Below are 16,984 nucleotides of genomic sequence, written 5' to 3'. Positions count from 1 at the left end.
TTTATTATATACCTCTACCTTTTTGTTTGTTGTTTTGTTACTGAACGAAATCTTCACTGTTTATCATTATTAAAATGGAACTAAGTGAAGTTTTTATGTGTGCTATTTATAGCACTGTGTCAGGTCATGCATATTAATGAAAGTAGTCCAGCAGCATACAATACAAAAGGTACAATACGGAATTTAAAAGGTATAATACAGATTTTTTTTTCTGCATGTTCATATTTAATTGTGAAATACAAGCCAACCTTTTTTTACAGAATTTATATAGGTATATAATAAATCGCAAGTACTTCCTACTTTTACATTAATATACATAAATCATCCAATTTACAAAAAGTTACAGCAGAATTTTTTATGATAATCATTTTGCCATATTTGACTGACATGGAAAGGACATGACGTATGTTAGCTGTGCTTGTTGTCAATAAAGTGCGACCTCTCTACAGTGAACACCACTGAATTGTGTTGGCTGTACAAAAGTTGTTCTTCTAAAGAGGTGAATTCATTAACAATTTCTTCAAAATAATGTAAATATCTGCTTTTAATGGAGGTGCTTGATCTTCTTGTTGCACTGTGTTTTAAATTGATAAAAACCTAGTCAAGACAATCAAAACTTTAGTAATGCCATGTCCTTACGCTTACCTTTTGTCCAGTAAGGATGATTTTTGAAGCAGTATCTGCAGACCAGGCATCAACTGGTTCCTCAGCCATTGGTTCTTCTTTGTCTTTCTCACCTTCCTCCTGTCGTATCAACATTGCAGACTGAGCGAGGATAGAATCAACAACTCGCTGAACTAACCTCTCGCTACCAAACTCTCCTGCAAAAAAAAAACAAAAGTCAAAACAATTATTTATATGGGTGAAGATGTAGGTATAGAGCCTGAAATTTGGAGGCTGCAGCTGAAAAACATCCAGAGGGACATGCACCTGCACATGTTTTCAACATTTAGCTTGTACACAGGTTCAAACTTCATAATGTTTTAGCAATTTTGGTAACCATACTTATTTAGCAGAGATAGTTTGATAGTTTATGTAGCTAAAAAAAACTTGAATACATCTGATTTAAAACTGAAACAAAGGCTATTTACACTACCCCTATTGACACCTCAGTGAAAAATTAAATTTATAGCACAGAGCTGGTAATAGCAACAAAAGGGGGTCTTATTCATATAAAATGGGTAAAATATTCACTACTTAATGGAAGTGAAGTGTATAAGCTTATCTGCCACAGAGCGTTAACTTTGAAGTTTGTACAACGTTTGATTTCCTTTCCTGGAATTGTTTTTCTGGACAAATGGCTGTACAGCCACCTCAAATACAGTCTTGTTCAGAGAAGATTCACTTTTGTTCTAGAACCAGACTATTTCTCACATGGAAAACATTTATGGACAACTGACTGTGCCACTTCATATACATTCTTGTTCAGAAATGAATCACTTTTGTTCTAGAACCAGACTATTTCTCACCTGGAAAACATTTATGGACAACAGACTGTGCCACTTCATATACATAATTGTTCAGTAATGAATCACTTTTGTTCTAGAACCAGACTATTTCTCATCTGAATAACATTTTTGGACAACAGACTGTGCCACTTCATATACATAATTGTTCAGTAGTGAATCACTTTTGTTATAGAACCAGACTATTTCTCACCTGGATAACATTTTTGGACAACAGACTGTGCCACTTCATATACATTATTGTTCAGTAATGAATCATTTTTGTTCTAGAACTAGACTATTTCTCACCTGAAAAATATTTCTGGACAACAGACTGTGCCACTCCATATAATTATTGTTCAGTAATGAATCACTTTTGTTCTAGAACCAGACTATTTTTTACCTGGAAAATGTTTCTGGACAACAGACTGTGCCACCTCAAATACATTACTGTTCAGTGTAGGATCACTCTCATACTGAAACCAGGCTATTTTTTCTGTAACTGATTTTCCTCCCCACTGCAGACTTATAGGAAAACTGTAAGTACATGAATAATTTACACATTATCAAGATAATACTTGGTTTTGTACAGATTTTCTCAATAAACAAGGGCATTCAGCATGCTGAATGTCAGATTTCAGTAAAGAAGTTGGGCGTCAGATTCTAAAGTAAGACTCATTTTCTCTATACTGACTTCACCAAAGACATTATATATAATGGCATACAATGTCTAGAGTAACCACTGACAAATAAAAGGTAGCAGGATGTTATTTGTAAAAACGCTGTACAGTCATTATTCAACAAATTTCAAAGTAGTAATCAGTAAAAACATTAACTTTTTCATCTTTTTTGCCATCCACAAGCAAACTAGGAGGCACTCTCACACTGAAAAAATTCAACCTTAATGAGACATATTCAGCATCTTTAAAAATCAAGTCAGAGACTTCAATCATTCAAACATTACTTTTGTTTGTTTCTAATGGGTTTTAAATTACATGGCTAGGTTATATAGTAACTTTACAGCTTTAATGGTGGATGAACCACCAACTCCCAGCAAGCAACTTGCACAGTTTCCCAGTATTACATTTTTAGGGAAGGTCTGTAATATTAACCATGAAGTATCTTACATGTCAGGAAGATTATCATACTCTTTTCCTTGCCAGAAATGTTTAAATCCACATGGACATTTACCACCAACACATGGAGTTGTAGTACGATCCCCATCTTTGTATACAATAGTACCATCAGTACAAACTTGACGTAACATCTCACTGAAATAAGAAAATTACCACTAAACATAGTGTGAATCTAGAAATGTTCATGCAGCAGTATTTTTTGTTCTTCAATTGACTGATATCTCCACAATTAATTACGTTAGTATCTGGACAGTGATATTATAGAATTATTATATTTAAATAGCCAATTCCGCAACTACAAGTTTATGAATATACTATCCTCGAAAATTTAATTAACTTAAAAAGTACAGCATCATTTCTAAGTTTGTAGTAATATCAGTAGTAAACTGATTTTGGAAAACAGAGTAAAGAAACTTTAATAGCTGAAAGAAGCAGAATTTGTTAAAATTTATGTTTACTCAACAGTTTGGTTCTAAGATACTACCCAATGGACATTATGTACTGTCTCTTTTCTCCTTCTTTTAACTTGTAGAAAGTCAGCCATTCAATAGAAAGGAAAATAAGAAATGTTTCCCCCTGAACTAAAGATGCAACGATTATTCCATGAGGTCTGAAAAATGCCAGGATGAACTTTTCCCTAGGATATCTTGTCCTAGGAGAAATTTATCTGAGAGGTAAATTTCCAGTTACCCTGTTAAATTAAATACACTTTTGACCATGAGGAGTGATATTTAAGCATGTATCTGAAAACAAAAACTTACCCAGAACAAAAAGCACATGTTTTTGGATGGCTGCGTTCCAAGTCAGGAACCAAGCAGTCTTTCTTTTCATCATAGGAACATACAGCACCTGTAATAAAAGTTAGGACACTCAAACTCACTGTGGGGCATCACATGATCAAAATAATCTCTAAACCAAAGATAATTTATGAATAACATGGGATAATGCTGAAGCAAATTTTGCTGTAAGTCCAAGGTACACCCTATCTTATGGCAACACAGATGTATTCTAAAACTACACAAATTTTAATCACAATCACCTGATTGTTTAGAACACTTCAAGAAACTAAGACCCCTTATTTTTGTAAGTGTTCAAATTTACCAGAAATCTATCATCATTATAAACTACATACTATATCAGTCATTTAACAACTTTCATTAGTCATATGATAGGCTATGTTTAGATTTAATATTTTATCATGGTAAGAAATTTATTCATGTTTTTCAAAATATCACTTTCGTTTAGAGATTATTTTGATCATGTGTGATTCCCTACACTGAAACTGATGTTATGGGTATATACCTGGACTAAAGTCTGAACTTTTTACAGTTCAACACACTTCCTTCCATGGCTTTTGAAAAATGCAGAGAAATAGAAAATCAAAATAGATGTGTGGAGGTAAATACGTACTTAAGGTATCTAATCCAAAAATAGATAACATTTCGATGCTGGGTAACCCCATGTTTTCTTGGTAACGTTGAAAAAGTTGTGTATGCTGAACAAGAATTAGTAAATGAAATGACCATAATAATATGCATGAATCACTAAAGTCATTTTTTTTGACTGCGAAATGATAAATCTTACACTGTAATAACTGGAATTCTGATGAAGAATCACTGAAAACTATAAAGTAAAATAAAAAATTCTACAATATATTTTTGTCATGCAATTTACATTTTCTTTTTCAGTAGATAATACACTTTCAAATGATTCAGGAGAATAGGGTCAGGGTCTTCAGCAGGGAATATTGGTGAAATTTACAAAGAAAAGGAAAAGTTCCTTACCGGACTGGCTATTTGTAATATTTGTTGCCATAAGAATATTTATATATTGAAACTCAATTAAAGAACCTGCGTAATATCCTAATAATCTACCATCTATAGGCCAGGTTCCATGAGCACATTTACAGAACTTTGAAAATTAACAAAAGATCTATTTTGTGACTGATGGTTAGATGGATAAACAAGTGGATAAATGGAAAAATACAATATACTGCTTTCTATCTATGTCCAAGGTTTAGTGATTTTTTTGTACTTCTTAAGTTATACCAATATTCACCATTTGTGATTGACAGATGGCTGAATGGATGGCCAAACAGGGAGAATAACATAATGTGTTTGTTCTCTATATTGGAGTTTACCTATTTACCAAATTTTTCTCTTGTACTTTTTAAATCAATGTGCAGAAACATCTGCTTTTACAACCTGTTGCTATAGCAACAATACTTCTTGTCACTCCAACAAAATAATGAAGTGCATTTTCTCCACACTGCAGTTTATCCAATATCAAGTTCCATGTGAAAGTATCATGTAATTTTTTTAAGTTATTGCAAGATTCCTCTGTGTGTGTGACCAACAAACTGATGGGCAGGCGGACAAGGGGCTGAGCACATGTCCCCTCGGGTGTTTCATAGGTAGGGGACTAAAAATATAGAATATTCACTGCTTTTTGTCTTTCTTAGCTGATATATTCTATGACTAAGTTTTGCACTAATCATTTCTCTTTAATATTACTATTCTGGTGTGTCAAATTTTGACTTGCATTTTTATGGTGTTAAGGATGGATTTAGCTCACATCCAGTAAATAAGTATAGCTAACTACTAACTAATAATTACCTTGTAAGGGAAATGAATACATTTTAGTTGGATCCAGTTTCTTGTGAATGCTGACAGCCAATTTGTACAGATTACCTCCCTTTTCAAAATCTTCATGAGAGAGAACATACTCAACCAGGGCTTCGCACATTAAACATCTGTACAACTGTTTGGCCTTCACAGAGTTCTTTGTTCTGTCTATTACTTCATCAGTATGCACCCCAACTATTCCTGTAACAAGATAATTAATAAGAGATCCAAATATTGGTCATGAAACAAAGTCCAAACTTTTTTAGAAATCTGAAACTTCTAACTAAGTTCAATTAACACAACATTCTTTTTGTTTTCACACCTTTTTTAAAAACTTATACCTCAATACATTGATGTATTCTGAAAACATCACTAAGTAAAACAGTACAGTATATGTAACCTAAGATTTTTACAAAATGGATTCAAACTGTATCCTATGCATAAGTAATTGCAGCCTCTAGTTACACCGATAGCAAGCTAGACCTTAGGCAAATGCTTACTGAACTTACCAGCTGATTTGTAAATATATTGGTGTACATCAGCAACAAGCAACAAGGTTTGGGTTAACTTACCAGCTGATTTGTAAATATATTGGTGTACATCAGCAACAAGCAACAAGGTTTGGGTTAACTTACCAGCTGATTTGTAAATATATTGGTGTACATCAGCAACAAGCAACAAGGTTTGGGTTAACTTACCAGCTGATTTGTAAATATATTGGTGTACATCAGCAACAAGCAACAAGGTTTGGGTTAACTTACCAGCTGATTTGTAAATATATTGGTGTACATCAGCAACAAGCAACAAGGTTTGGGTTAACTTACCAGCTGATTTGTAAATATATTGGTGTACATCAGCAACAAGCAACAAGGTTTGGGTTAACTTACCTGCTGATTTGTAAATATATTGGTGTACATCAGCAACAAGCAACAAGGTTTGGGTTAACTTACCAGCTGATTTGTAAATATATTGGTGTACATCAGCAACAAGCAACAAGGTTTGGGTTAACTTACCAGCTGATTTGTAAATATATTGGTGTACATCAGCAACAAGCAACAAGGTTTGGGTTAACTTACCTGCTGATTTGTAAATATATTGGTGTACATCAGCAACAAGCAACAAGGTTTGGGTTAACTTACCTGCTGATTTGTAAATATATTGGTGTACATCAGCAACAAGCAACAAGGTTTGGGTTAACTTACCAGCTGATTTGTAAATATATTGGTGTACATCAGCAACAAGCAACAAGGTTTGGGTTAACTTACCTGCTGATTTGTAAATATATTGGTGTACATCAGCAACAAGCAACAAGGTTTGGGTTAACTTACCAGCTGATTTGTAAATATATTGGTGTACATCAGCAACAAGCAACACGGTTTGGGTTAACTTACCTGCTGATTTGTAAATATATTGGTGTACATCAGCAACAAGCAACACGGTTTGGGTTAACTTACCAGCTGATTTGTAAATATATTGGTGTACATCAGCAACAAGCAACAAGGTTTGGGTTAACTTACCAGCTGATTTGTAAATATATTGGTGTACATCAGCAACAAGCAACAAGGTTTTGGTTAACTTACCAGCTGATTTGTAAATATATTGGTGTACATCAGCAACAAGCAACAAGGTTTGGGTTAACTTACCAGCTGATTTGTAAATATATTGGTGTACATCAGCAACAAGCAACAAGGTTTGGGTTAACTTACCAGCTGATTTGTAAATATATTGGTGTACATCAGCAACAAGCAACAAGGTTTGGGTTAACTTACCTGCTGATTTGTAAATATATTGGTGTACATCAGCAACAAGCAACAAGGTTTGGGTTAACTTACCAGCTGATTTGTAAATATATTGGTGTACATCAGCAACAAGGTTTGGGTTAACTTACCTGCTGATTTGTAAATATATTGGTGTACATCAGCAACGAGGTTTGGGTTAACTTACCTGCTGATTTGTAAATATATTGGTGCACATCAGCAACGAGGTTTGGGTTAACTTACCTGCTGATTTGTAAATATATTGGTGCACATCAGCAATGAGGTTTGGGCTAACTTACCAGCTGATTTGTAAATATATTGGTGTACATCAGAAACGAGGTTTGGGCTAATTTACCAGCTGATTTGTAAATATATTGGTGCACATCAGCAACAAGGTTTGGGTTAACTTACCAGCTGAATTGTAAATATATTGGTGCACATCAGCAACGAGGTTTGGGTTAACTTACCTGCTGACTTGTAAATATATTGGTGCACATCAGCAACGAGGTTTGGGTTAACTTACCTGCTGACTTGTAAATATATTGGTGCACATCAGCAACAAGGTTTGGGTTAACTTACCTGCTGATTTGTAAATATATTGGTGTACATCAGCAACGAGGTTTGGGTTAACATCATTCTTCTCTTTAAACACTTCTTCCATTGTACCTACAAGATGACGCATGTACCTTTCCTAAAATATTAAAAAAATATATTGTGAAATAATTTTAATATGTGGGCATGAAATTTCGTGGTTCTGATATAAATGGCTGTTTTGTGGGGATATGAATCAAATTTTGCCGATTCCAACTTTTGAAGACAAACTGAATGGTACAATTGTGTGTTCGTTAGGATTTAACTCGGGGAAACTCGTATTAACAATTTCAAATCAAAGTAATTAAAATTCAAATACTGCAACTTGTAAAGTTCTGTAGGTACTATGTTTTATGTAATGAGTTATTCAATTAATACCAAAACTTACAGTCAAACATTTGTCTCCACCAACAGAACACCTGTACATTTTGTCAAATTCTATATATTTAGGAATTTCTTCTTTTGGCATTCCCCAGGACTTCTGCACCATGTAACTCGGTAACATAGCTGCTCCTTTACCTGTATGTAGTTGAAAAATAAACAAGTCAGTTTCTCTTTTGTTCAAAATTACTAGTATGCATGTATGTGTATGCAGTGAGGGAAGAATTTTTGAAATATTTTTTTGCTATACAGCAGACTTGGGAGAGGTCCAACCAAGGGTGCTAAAAATCAGGTTTTGTCTATCAAATGCATAAAAAAATGCTGTTTTAAGATTCTTCTATTTCAGCTCTGACAGCCCCTACCATTCAGTAAAACAGAAACATGTAAACAGAATTATGGCAGGTCCATACAAGGATACTACACACAAAGTTTAGGGAAGGTCCTTCAAGCAGTTCATGGCACAAAGTTGTTCAAAGGTTTTTCAATTTTTAGCTCCGATGGCTCCTTCAAGTGGTCAAGTGAAATCATCAGAAAACAAGAGGACCATGATGGTCCTGAATCGCTCACCTGTTCCCACATGACCCAGTTTCGAGTACGACTTCGTTTTTTCTATTATTTGACATAGTGACCTAGTTTTTGAGCTCATGTGACCCAGTTTTAAACTTGACCTAGATATCATCAAGATAAAAATTCTGACCAATTTTCATGAAGATCCATTGAAAAATATGGCCTCTAGAGAGGTCACAAGGTTTTTCTATTATTTGACCTATTGACCTAGTTTTCATAGGTACATGTCCCTGTTTTGAACTTGACCTAGATATCATCACAGTAAAAATTCTCACTAATTTTCATGAAGATCTATTGAAAAATATGGCCTCTAGAGATGTCACAAGGTTTTTCTATTTTTATACCTACTGGCCTATTCTTGACCGCACGTGACCCAGTTTAGAAACTGACCTAGATATCATCAAGGTGAACATTCAGACCAATTTTCATGAAGATCCATTGAAAAATATGGCCTCTAGAGAGGTCAAAAGATTTTTCTAATTTTAGACCTACTGACCTAGTTTTTGACCGCAGTTGACCCAATTTCAAACTTGTCCTAGATATCATCAAGATGAACATTCAGAACAACTTTCATACAGATCCCATGAAAAGTATGGCCTCTATAGAGGTCAAAATGTTTTTTTATTATTTGACCTACTGACCTAGTTTTTGAAAGCATGTGGCCCAGTTTCAAACTTGACCTAGATATCATCAAGGTGAACATTCTGACCAATTTCCATGAAGATCCATTCAAGGGTATAGCCTCTAGAGAGGTCACAAGGTTTTTCTGTTTTAAGACCTACTGACCTAGTTTTTGATTGCAGTTGACCCAGTTTCAAACTTGACCTATATATCATCAAGATAAACATTCAGACCAACTTTCATACAGATCCCATGAAAAATATGGCCTCTAGAGAGGTCAAAACATTTTTTCATTATTTGACCAACTGACCTACTTTTTGACAGCACGTGACCCACTTCATACATGTGATAAGTTCAGAATCCCAAAACTGGAGGTTTGCCATTTTTCAGCTGGAGTTGGGGTCTCAAAACTGGAGGTTTTTTATCGACATAAATTAAGCGCGCGGACACATAACTTAGAGACAAAAGCCAATATTTTTGGCCACACAATAATGTATACACCAGTTCTAAGAAACAATCCTCATAACTCTTGGTTTGAATTTTGACAGCGTTATGCCACTTTTTAACTTACATTTTTTTTTATTAAGTTTTATATAATGTCTAATATCTCTGTTACATTCAAAGCTATTGACTATTATGCCCCTTTACTGGCAAAGCTTTAATTGCTCCTTTTACTGGCAAAGCTTTAATTCAGAGTCAATCACTGAGAAAAGTCAAGCATGCTGTTTTACAGAAGCTCTCTTTTGTTCTAACTTTAAACTTTCTTAACAGATTAAATTTGTAGAAACAAAGTCTGAATTTAGGTCTGAAATGGTGGTGAACATGCATTAACATTATTCAACTCGAGGACTGAAAAAAAAACGAAACTCTAAATTGGTCTGAACACAACACATAAATTATGTAAATTCCTTACCCCCCCCCCCCCCCCCCCCCCCCCACTTTCGTATAAAAATACTGATGATTTTGACATGAAAAATAGAGAACAGAAATGCATCTAAAAATAGTAATGGGTTGGTTTTTCCAACAATTATGTGATTTTATTACCGAACAAAGCTTTTCTTTGAATAATTAAAATTCATTTCAGTTGGGTATTATTTCTTATGACTAGGAGTTTTTTGCTTCAAACTGGTAAAAAATGGAGCCTAATTGGCATTGAGAATGTGCCGATTTTCGGCCCCGTGAGACAGGTGGAAAAGGCCCTGCTTGTCTAATTCCTTATCAAAACAAACAATTAATAATTCACCTGTGAAAAACAACTATTTCCTCCAGCTAATGTATAATACACAACAGTCGGTGACACTTTGATTTACTGTGTAAACATGTTTGGCACTCCACTCCTCGGTAATTACCAACCCAGTCATAATACATTTTTTTTTTTTGAAAACCGGGAGAAATATGGTTTTGGTCGGGAGACGGGAGGCAAGGTGAAAAAATCGGGATTTTGACCCTCACGCGCGGGAGATCACATTGCAGCCCACTTTCTAAACTGACCTAGATATCATCAAGATGAACATTCTGACAAATTTTTATGAAGATCCATTCACAAGTATGGCCTCTAGAGAGGTCACAAGGTTTTTCTATTTTTAGACCTACTGACCTAGTTTTTAAACGCACATGACCCAGTTTCGAACTTGACCTAGATATCATCAAGATGAACATTCAGACCAACTTTCATACAGATCCCATGAAAAATATGGCCTTTAGAGAGGTCACAAGGTTTTTCTATTATTTGACCTACAGACCTAGGTTTTGAGGGAACGTGACCCAGTTTCGAACTTGACCTAGATATCATCAAGGTGAACATTCTGACCAATTTTCAAGAAGATCTTGTGAAATATATGGCCTCTAGAGAGGTCACAAGGTTTTTCTATTTTTAGACCTACTGACCTAGTTATTGATCGCACGTGACCCATTTTCGAACTTGACCTAGATATCATCAAGGTGAACATTCTAACCAATTTTCATGAAGATCTTGTGAAAAATATGGCCTCTAGATAGTTCACAAGATTTTTCTATTTTTAGACCTACTGACCTAGTTTTTGACCGCACGTGACCCAGTTTCGAACTTGACCTAGATATCATCAAGGTGAACATTCTGACCAACTTTCATAAAGATCCCATGAAAATTGTGACCTCTAGAGTGGTCACAAGCAAAAGTTTAGGCACGGACGGACGACGGACGCTGCGCGATCACAAAAGCTCACCTTGTCACTTTGTGACAAGTGAGCTAAAAATGGATAGAAGAAATTACAAGAATGCTACTGACCAATGTTTGAAGTGGCTCATAAGTTGTAGTACATGTAGTTTGAAGGTTTTTCTATTTTTATCCCTGGCAGCCCCTATCAGAAGCCAAGCAGAACCATCTGAATAAACCTGAGCAATGTCCATGCCAGGATTTCACATACCAAGCTTGAAGAAAATCAGTCAAGAAGTTGACTAAAGTTTTTTTTTTATTCTTAGCTTTGGTCATCTGAACCAAATTGAGGTCTGTGCCAAGAAGCAACAGGCCAATTCTGACCAATAATTTCAGACCAGAAGATGTTTGGATAAATATCTTAGACACAGGTCCACAGACCACTCTACTTGTAAACACACAACAATGTTCAGGTGAGCTATAAATGACCATAATTTTCTAGAAACACTTTAAATCAGGTTTCAAGAGGAATTTCAACTGACATCTATATATAATACATTTGTATCTGGCGAAAGGAAGTTCAGAAAAGAATACCTTTCACAGCAGCAAGCGGTATATAATGGTTCCGTCCAGAACTACTCCAAGCAATGCACAGTGGTTTGTTTAGTGTCCCATCTTTTCCTTTACACTTATCTGGTGATACCAGGCCTGGTAAAAACACTCCTATAACAAGAAATCATATATCACTGATACATTGAGCATACTGTATTTATTTGTTGTTTTGTCATTTTTATGCTTTTATATCCAGACATACATGTACCAATGTTATTTTTGTTTTATATCGTGATAGTAAAAGCTATTTAGTGCAAAGGACTGAGTTTGCATAATACTATCAAAGTTTTAGTCCCCTAAACATGTTTCGTGTCTTTCTGAAAATGACTGTTTTTTCGGAAATGGGGTCACATGACAAAATTTGTTAAAATTTTCAAAAGGTGTGGTAAAATGCTCTAAATATTTGCATAAGAACTGGAAAATGGGTACCCTGTAAGAAAATCATACATTTATGTGTGTTCTGAATATCAGAGGTTACCTTAAAGAACAGTTATTCAATTAGATCTGCAGACTTCCATCTTCCTTTTTTCTTCCAGCAAATTGAAAATCTCATAAATTCAATCAAAGCCAACTAATTCTTATTAGAAAGCTACTTGATGTATGTATGCAGCAATTTTTTTATGGACAAAGCATATATTATCAACAACAGTTATTGTTTTAAGGCTAATATGGGTTACTCTCAATTTTGTTTCATTTTCAGCTCTTAAACTTAACTACAAAATGTCTATTAAAGCTAGACTGCTCACAAATGAACATTATTAAAATATGTCCTTCCAGCAGTTTAGTTATGGAGCAACATAAAGCTAGACTATTTGACATCTGACCTTCAAATGTGACCTTGACCAGTCAGGGGTGTAACTGTTTCAAGTTATCGCAGTTTATAACCCATTTGAGTTATTGCTTAAACTTTCATAACTTGTTTCTGTTATCATAAAATATTACAAAGCCCTCCTGTGCCAATTCCTCACTTTAAATGAGACAATGCAATTATTTCCTGAATCCTTGACCTTTTATCTTTCCAGCTATGCAGTAAAAATCTTTAGGCAAGGCTGATAAAATTTTATGCAACATATTTAAAGCTATAAAACTCTTAATATCCCATTATGCTTATCAGGTCATGCTCGGACTAAAAGAGAATTTGATTAACCACAGTTTGCTACTAATTTCACTTTAAAGGTCACTTTGTGAGAACAGCAAAAAGACTTTTTTTGAATAACTTACCTGAGTTAACTATATTTTATAACTAATACTGGTTATAAAAAGCTTGAAAAAGTAACTGAAATAGGTTACATAACTTAAAACAGTTACACCCTTGACTGTTGAACACAGTGATCTGAAACATAGGTAATTCTTGTCATATTACGACGAAAATCCTCTCATAGTTATCTAAAGATACCTTGTGCAGTTTCAGATATATGCCCACATGTATCAATTCAATATAGCCCCCTATACCTGTTTTTTTTTATCAAACACTGCCAGAAGGGCTGGGTTCAAGATGAAACTTGAATTACCTTCCAGATATGGTTCATTAACACGGAGTCTCTGCTATTTAAAGTTCAAATATCTGAAATTTCCAATTTTAAGTTAAGCCTTCTTGTAAAAGAGGCTGTACTTGAACTGATGGGAGGGGTTGGGGGTGTCATATGCATGCTAAACACTAACAATTTACCTGAATAATCCCCTGAACTATTCATTCCACTTTTTGAATCAAGCAATATAATAGGTCTGTGTAAAACATTGGCAAGTCCGAATATGTGAATATTGCGCAACCCATGGGCTTCTCCTTCTGGTGGAATGTAATACGGATCACACTCTTCAATTATTGAATCCCATTCGTCTTTGTCGACAAAATCTTTAAATAGTAGTTTGTACTTGTCAAGACTTGATGTCATATGCATTTTTAAGTTTACTCTCAATGCATGCCAGAACAGTTCTCGTCCCACTAAAGCTCTCGAAATTGCATGTACGAGACAGTGCCCATCACCATCTGCATGTATAGGTACTAAACATACTTGATTCTCGTTGAATGACTTAATATCATTCAAAGTGTCTGCCAGGTAGAACAAGCTACCTGATCTGTCCTTCCCATAACCTATCACATCTAAGTGCTCTTCTTCAATGAGGAACGCACGATCTCCAAGGATACTAACATCAAATACTTCTCCTTTGCCCATCTCTGATAACAGTTTGGCTTTACCAATTTCTTTGTCAATCCCATAGTAGGTTAGAATTGGTGATATTAATTTACAGACATAGTTTGATAAGCCTAACACCTTGACATTATCAGCCCCTTTCTTTGGCTTGACATTACCAAGTAGAATATTTTTCAACAAATTGTGTAAAGCAACGTCAGGATTAGTAACCTCAGCAACATTTTTCAGTGTAGCACGTTCATGCCTCTGTCCGCAATTTGTACATTCTATACTCTTGTCGTAAGAAGGAAAGTAAAGTTTCGCTTGACAACCCTCGTCGGGGCAAGTACCATACATAAGACGCGCATCTGAGCTCTTCTGTCGTTTTGTCCTCGAAGCCATACTTATTGTAATTCAGTCAACTTCACATCAAACTGAAATGCAAAAGAAAGGATAAAATTTCACTTTGACCACTTATAATAACATATTTCATATGATTATTGACAACTTATAATAACATATTTCATATGATTATTGACAACTTATAATAACATATTTCATATGATTATTGACAACTTATAATAACATATTTCATATGATTATTGACAACTTATTGATTACTGACAACTTATAATAACATATTCATATGATTATTGACCACTTATGATAACATATTTCATATGATTATTGACAACTTATAATAACATATTTCATATGATTATTATATACTGAAGACCTCCTTTTAGTAGTTAATGCATTTCCCACTGCTGACAGAAATAAAGACGGAGCTTTAAGTTACAACAGATATTATTATTAGTAAATATATATTTTTTTTTACTGTCTTAGTTTTTCTAATGCAAAATAATACACACTATAAAATCATGAATATACACTGGGGAAAACATGTTCATGCATTTCCTGGTTGCATGAACCCTTGACATTAACCACCATTTAACATATTAAATTCCATTTCACTTTACTTTCAAAAGTTGAAATCTATTAACTGATATCCCTAAAAAATAGCTGTTTTGGTCGAAACCATGAAATTTTATACCCGTAAAATTAAATGATTTCAAAGTACATCTTTAAAACTGGCCTGATCAAAATTACTAAAGGAATAAGCACATGAAATATTTTGTCTCAGACACAATAACAGTGGAAAACAGGTTGAGGGTATGGCTATAGAGGTATCTGAGGGACAGACAGAGGTATCAGAGGGACAAACAGAGGTATCAGAGGGACAGATAGAGGTATCAGAGGGACAAACAGAGGTATCAGAGGGACAAACAGAGGTATCAGAGGGACAAATAGAGGTATCAGAGGGACAAACAGAGGTATCAAAGGGATAGATAGAGGTATCAGAGGGACAAACAGAGGTATCAGAGGGACAGATAGAGGTATCAAAGGGACAAACAGAGGTATCAGAGGGACAAACAGAGGTATCAGAGGGACAGATAGAGGTATCAGAGGGACAAACAGAGATATCAGAGGGACAGATAGAGGTATCAGAGGGACAAACAGAGGTATCAGAGGGACAGATAGAGGTATCAGAGGGACAAACAGAGGTATCAAAGGGATAGCTAGAGGTATCAGAGGGACAAACAGAGGTATCAGAGGGACAAACAGAGGTATCAGAGTGACAGATAGAGGTATCAGAGGGACAAACAGAGGTATCAAAGGGATAGATAGAGGTATCAGAGGGACAAACAGAGGTATCAGAGGGACAGATAGAGGTATCAGAGGGACAAACAGAGATATCAGAGGGACAGATAGAGGTATCAGAGGGACAAATAGAGGTATCAAAGGGATAGATAGAGGTATCAAAGGGACAAACAGAGGTATCAGAGGGATAGACTGATCACTGTTACCCACACGCACTTTCCTTTTCAACTTTTATGAGTTTTAAGACATAGACATAGACAACACTTTATTTCATCTCAAATCATATTACACGATGTATGAGCGAACAGTTGCTCTAAATACAATACAATTATACGTGACATGGTGTTATTAATTTCAGTTCTAAAAAATGCTAGGAAGTAGAATTACATTTTCACTGATTGGACTGTTTTCGGTGTAAGGGCACAGCCACATTACAGCAAATAAGTATTTTACAGTACTGCGAATGTGTCTCCAGCCCCATCCCAGTCCTACACTCAAAACAAATACCATTTTTATGATTATGATCTTTTTTGGAACATTTCGTCAGCGGGAAAGGGAAACTATAACTTTTGAAACAGACTATATTCAACTAAGGTATTTTGTTTACTAATATAGAATACACAGGTCACGTGACAATGTGTATTGACTCGATCACTGGGTCAAAGCTATTAAACGTGTGAATGACTACACATGGGCGTGTTTATCGGTGCGTTCTCGCAATTGATTGGTTCAATAATAGATAATTAAAGATAATTCTTTAAAATGAGGTAAAGATTTGTTACTTAAAATGGACATGACTAAAGATGACAATATTCTGAATACAACTTTTATAAAGAATATATTGGGATAAGGATTTAGTTCATTAACACGAAATTGTACTTTTCACCACCAGTAGATCTGTAAATGAGCCTGTGTTGAGACTTCTAGTTTTAGGAGTGTCATTGATATCAGTATGTACATCAAGGCAAAAACATCCTAGAAATTAATATATTCTGATCAACGCCCAATCAAGCATCATTGTTCTTTCTATACTGTTTCAATATCCTGTTCCACCTATATTGTTTCAATGTTCTATCTATACTGATTCAGAACTCGTGCTGCCACTCGCCAAATGCCACTGGCAAAAATCGTAACAATTTGGGGAGGAAAAATCACTTTTGGCAAAAACTCTTGGCGAAGCATTTTTTCCCCCGCATTTTGCTTACAATCGCAGTGGTTCAATGTTCTGTTTTACCAGAAACAAGAGCACCACCTTGCGGGTGCAAACGCTCATCTGATATTTTTGTCTCTGTATAATAGAAATATTGTCCTACCCATGATTT

General features: G+C 35.1%; 2 protein-coding genes across 4 annotated transcripts in view; one reads left to right on the top strand and one right to left on the bottom strand.

Moving 5' to 3' along the window:
- The window catches only part of LOC123537650 (deubiquitinating protein VCPIP1-like), a 54,633-nt gene that overhangs the window by 23,656 nt on the left and 13,993 nt on the right, over window positions 1-16,984 (bottom strand). For all 3 annotated transcript variants that reach the window (XM_053528092.1, XM_053528093.1, XM_053528094.1), the window contains 9 exons: window positions 13,538-14,434; window positions 11,851-11,979; window positions 7,942-8,072; window positions 7,542-7,653; window positions 5,197-5,406; window positions 3,343-3,430; window positions 2,573-2,716; window positions 1,849-1,982; window positions 646-821 (listed from right to left, as the gene is read on the bottom strand). In XM_053528092.1, coding sequence (XP_053384067.1) covers window positions 646-821; window positions 1,849-1,982; window positions 2,573-2,716; window positions 3,343-3,430; window positions 5,197-5,406; window positions 7,542-7,653; window positions 7,942-8,072; window positions 11,851-11,979; window positions 13,538-14,402 — 1,989 coding nt within the window. In that variant the 5' untranslated portion in view covers window positions 14,403-14,434. The remainder of the gene's footprint in view (window positions 1-645; window positions 822-1,848; window positions 1,983-2,572; window positions 2,717-3,342; window positions 3,431-5,196; window positions 5,407-7,541; window positions 7,654-7,941; window positions 8,073-11,850; window positions 11,980-13,537; window positions 14,435-16,984) is intronic.
- Window positions 15,041-15,858, top strand: LOC123535745 (uncharacterized). Its single transcript, XM_045318495.2, has 2 exons — window positions 15,041-15,056; window positions 15,203-15,858. The coding sequence occupies exons 1-2, from the start codon at window positions 15,041-15,043 to the stop codon at window positions 15,856-15,858; spliced, it is 672 nt and encodes a 223-aa protein (XP_045174430.2).

Source organism: Mercenaria mercenaria, chromosome 17, assembly GCF_021730395.1.
Source record: "Mercenaria mercenaria strain notata chromosome 17, MADL_Memer_1, whole genome shotgun sequence".
Taxonomy (NCBI): Eukaryota; Metazoa; Mollusca; class Bivalvia; order Venerida; family Veneridae; genus Mercenaria; species Mercenaria mercenaria.
The sequence above is the reverse complement of the archived record's forward strand: the minus strand, read 5'-3'. Positions and strand labels throughout refer to the sequence as shown.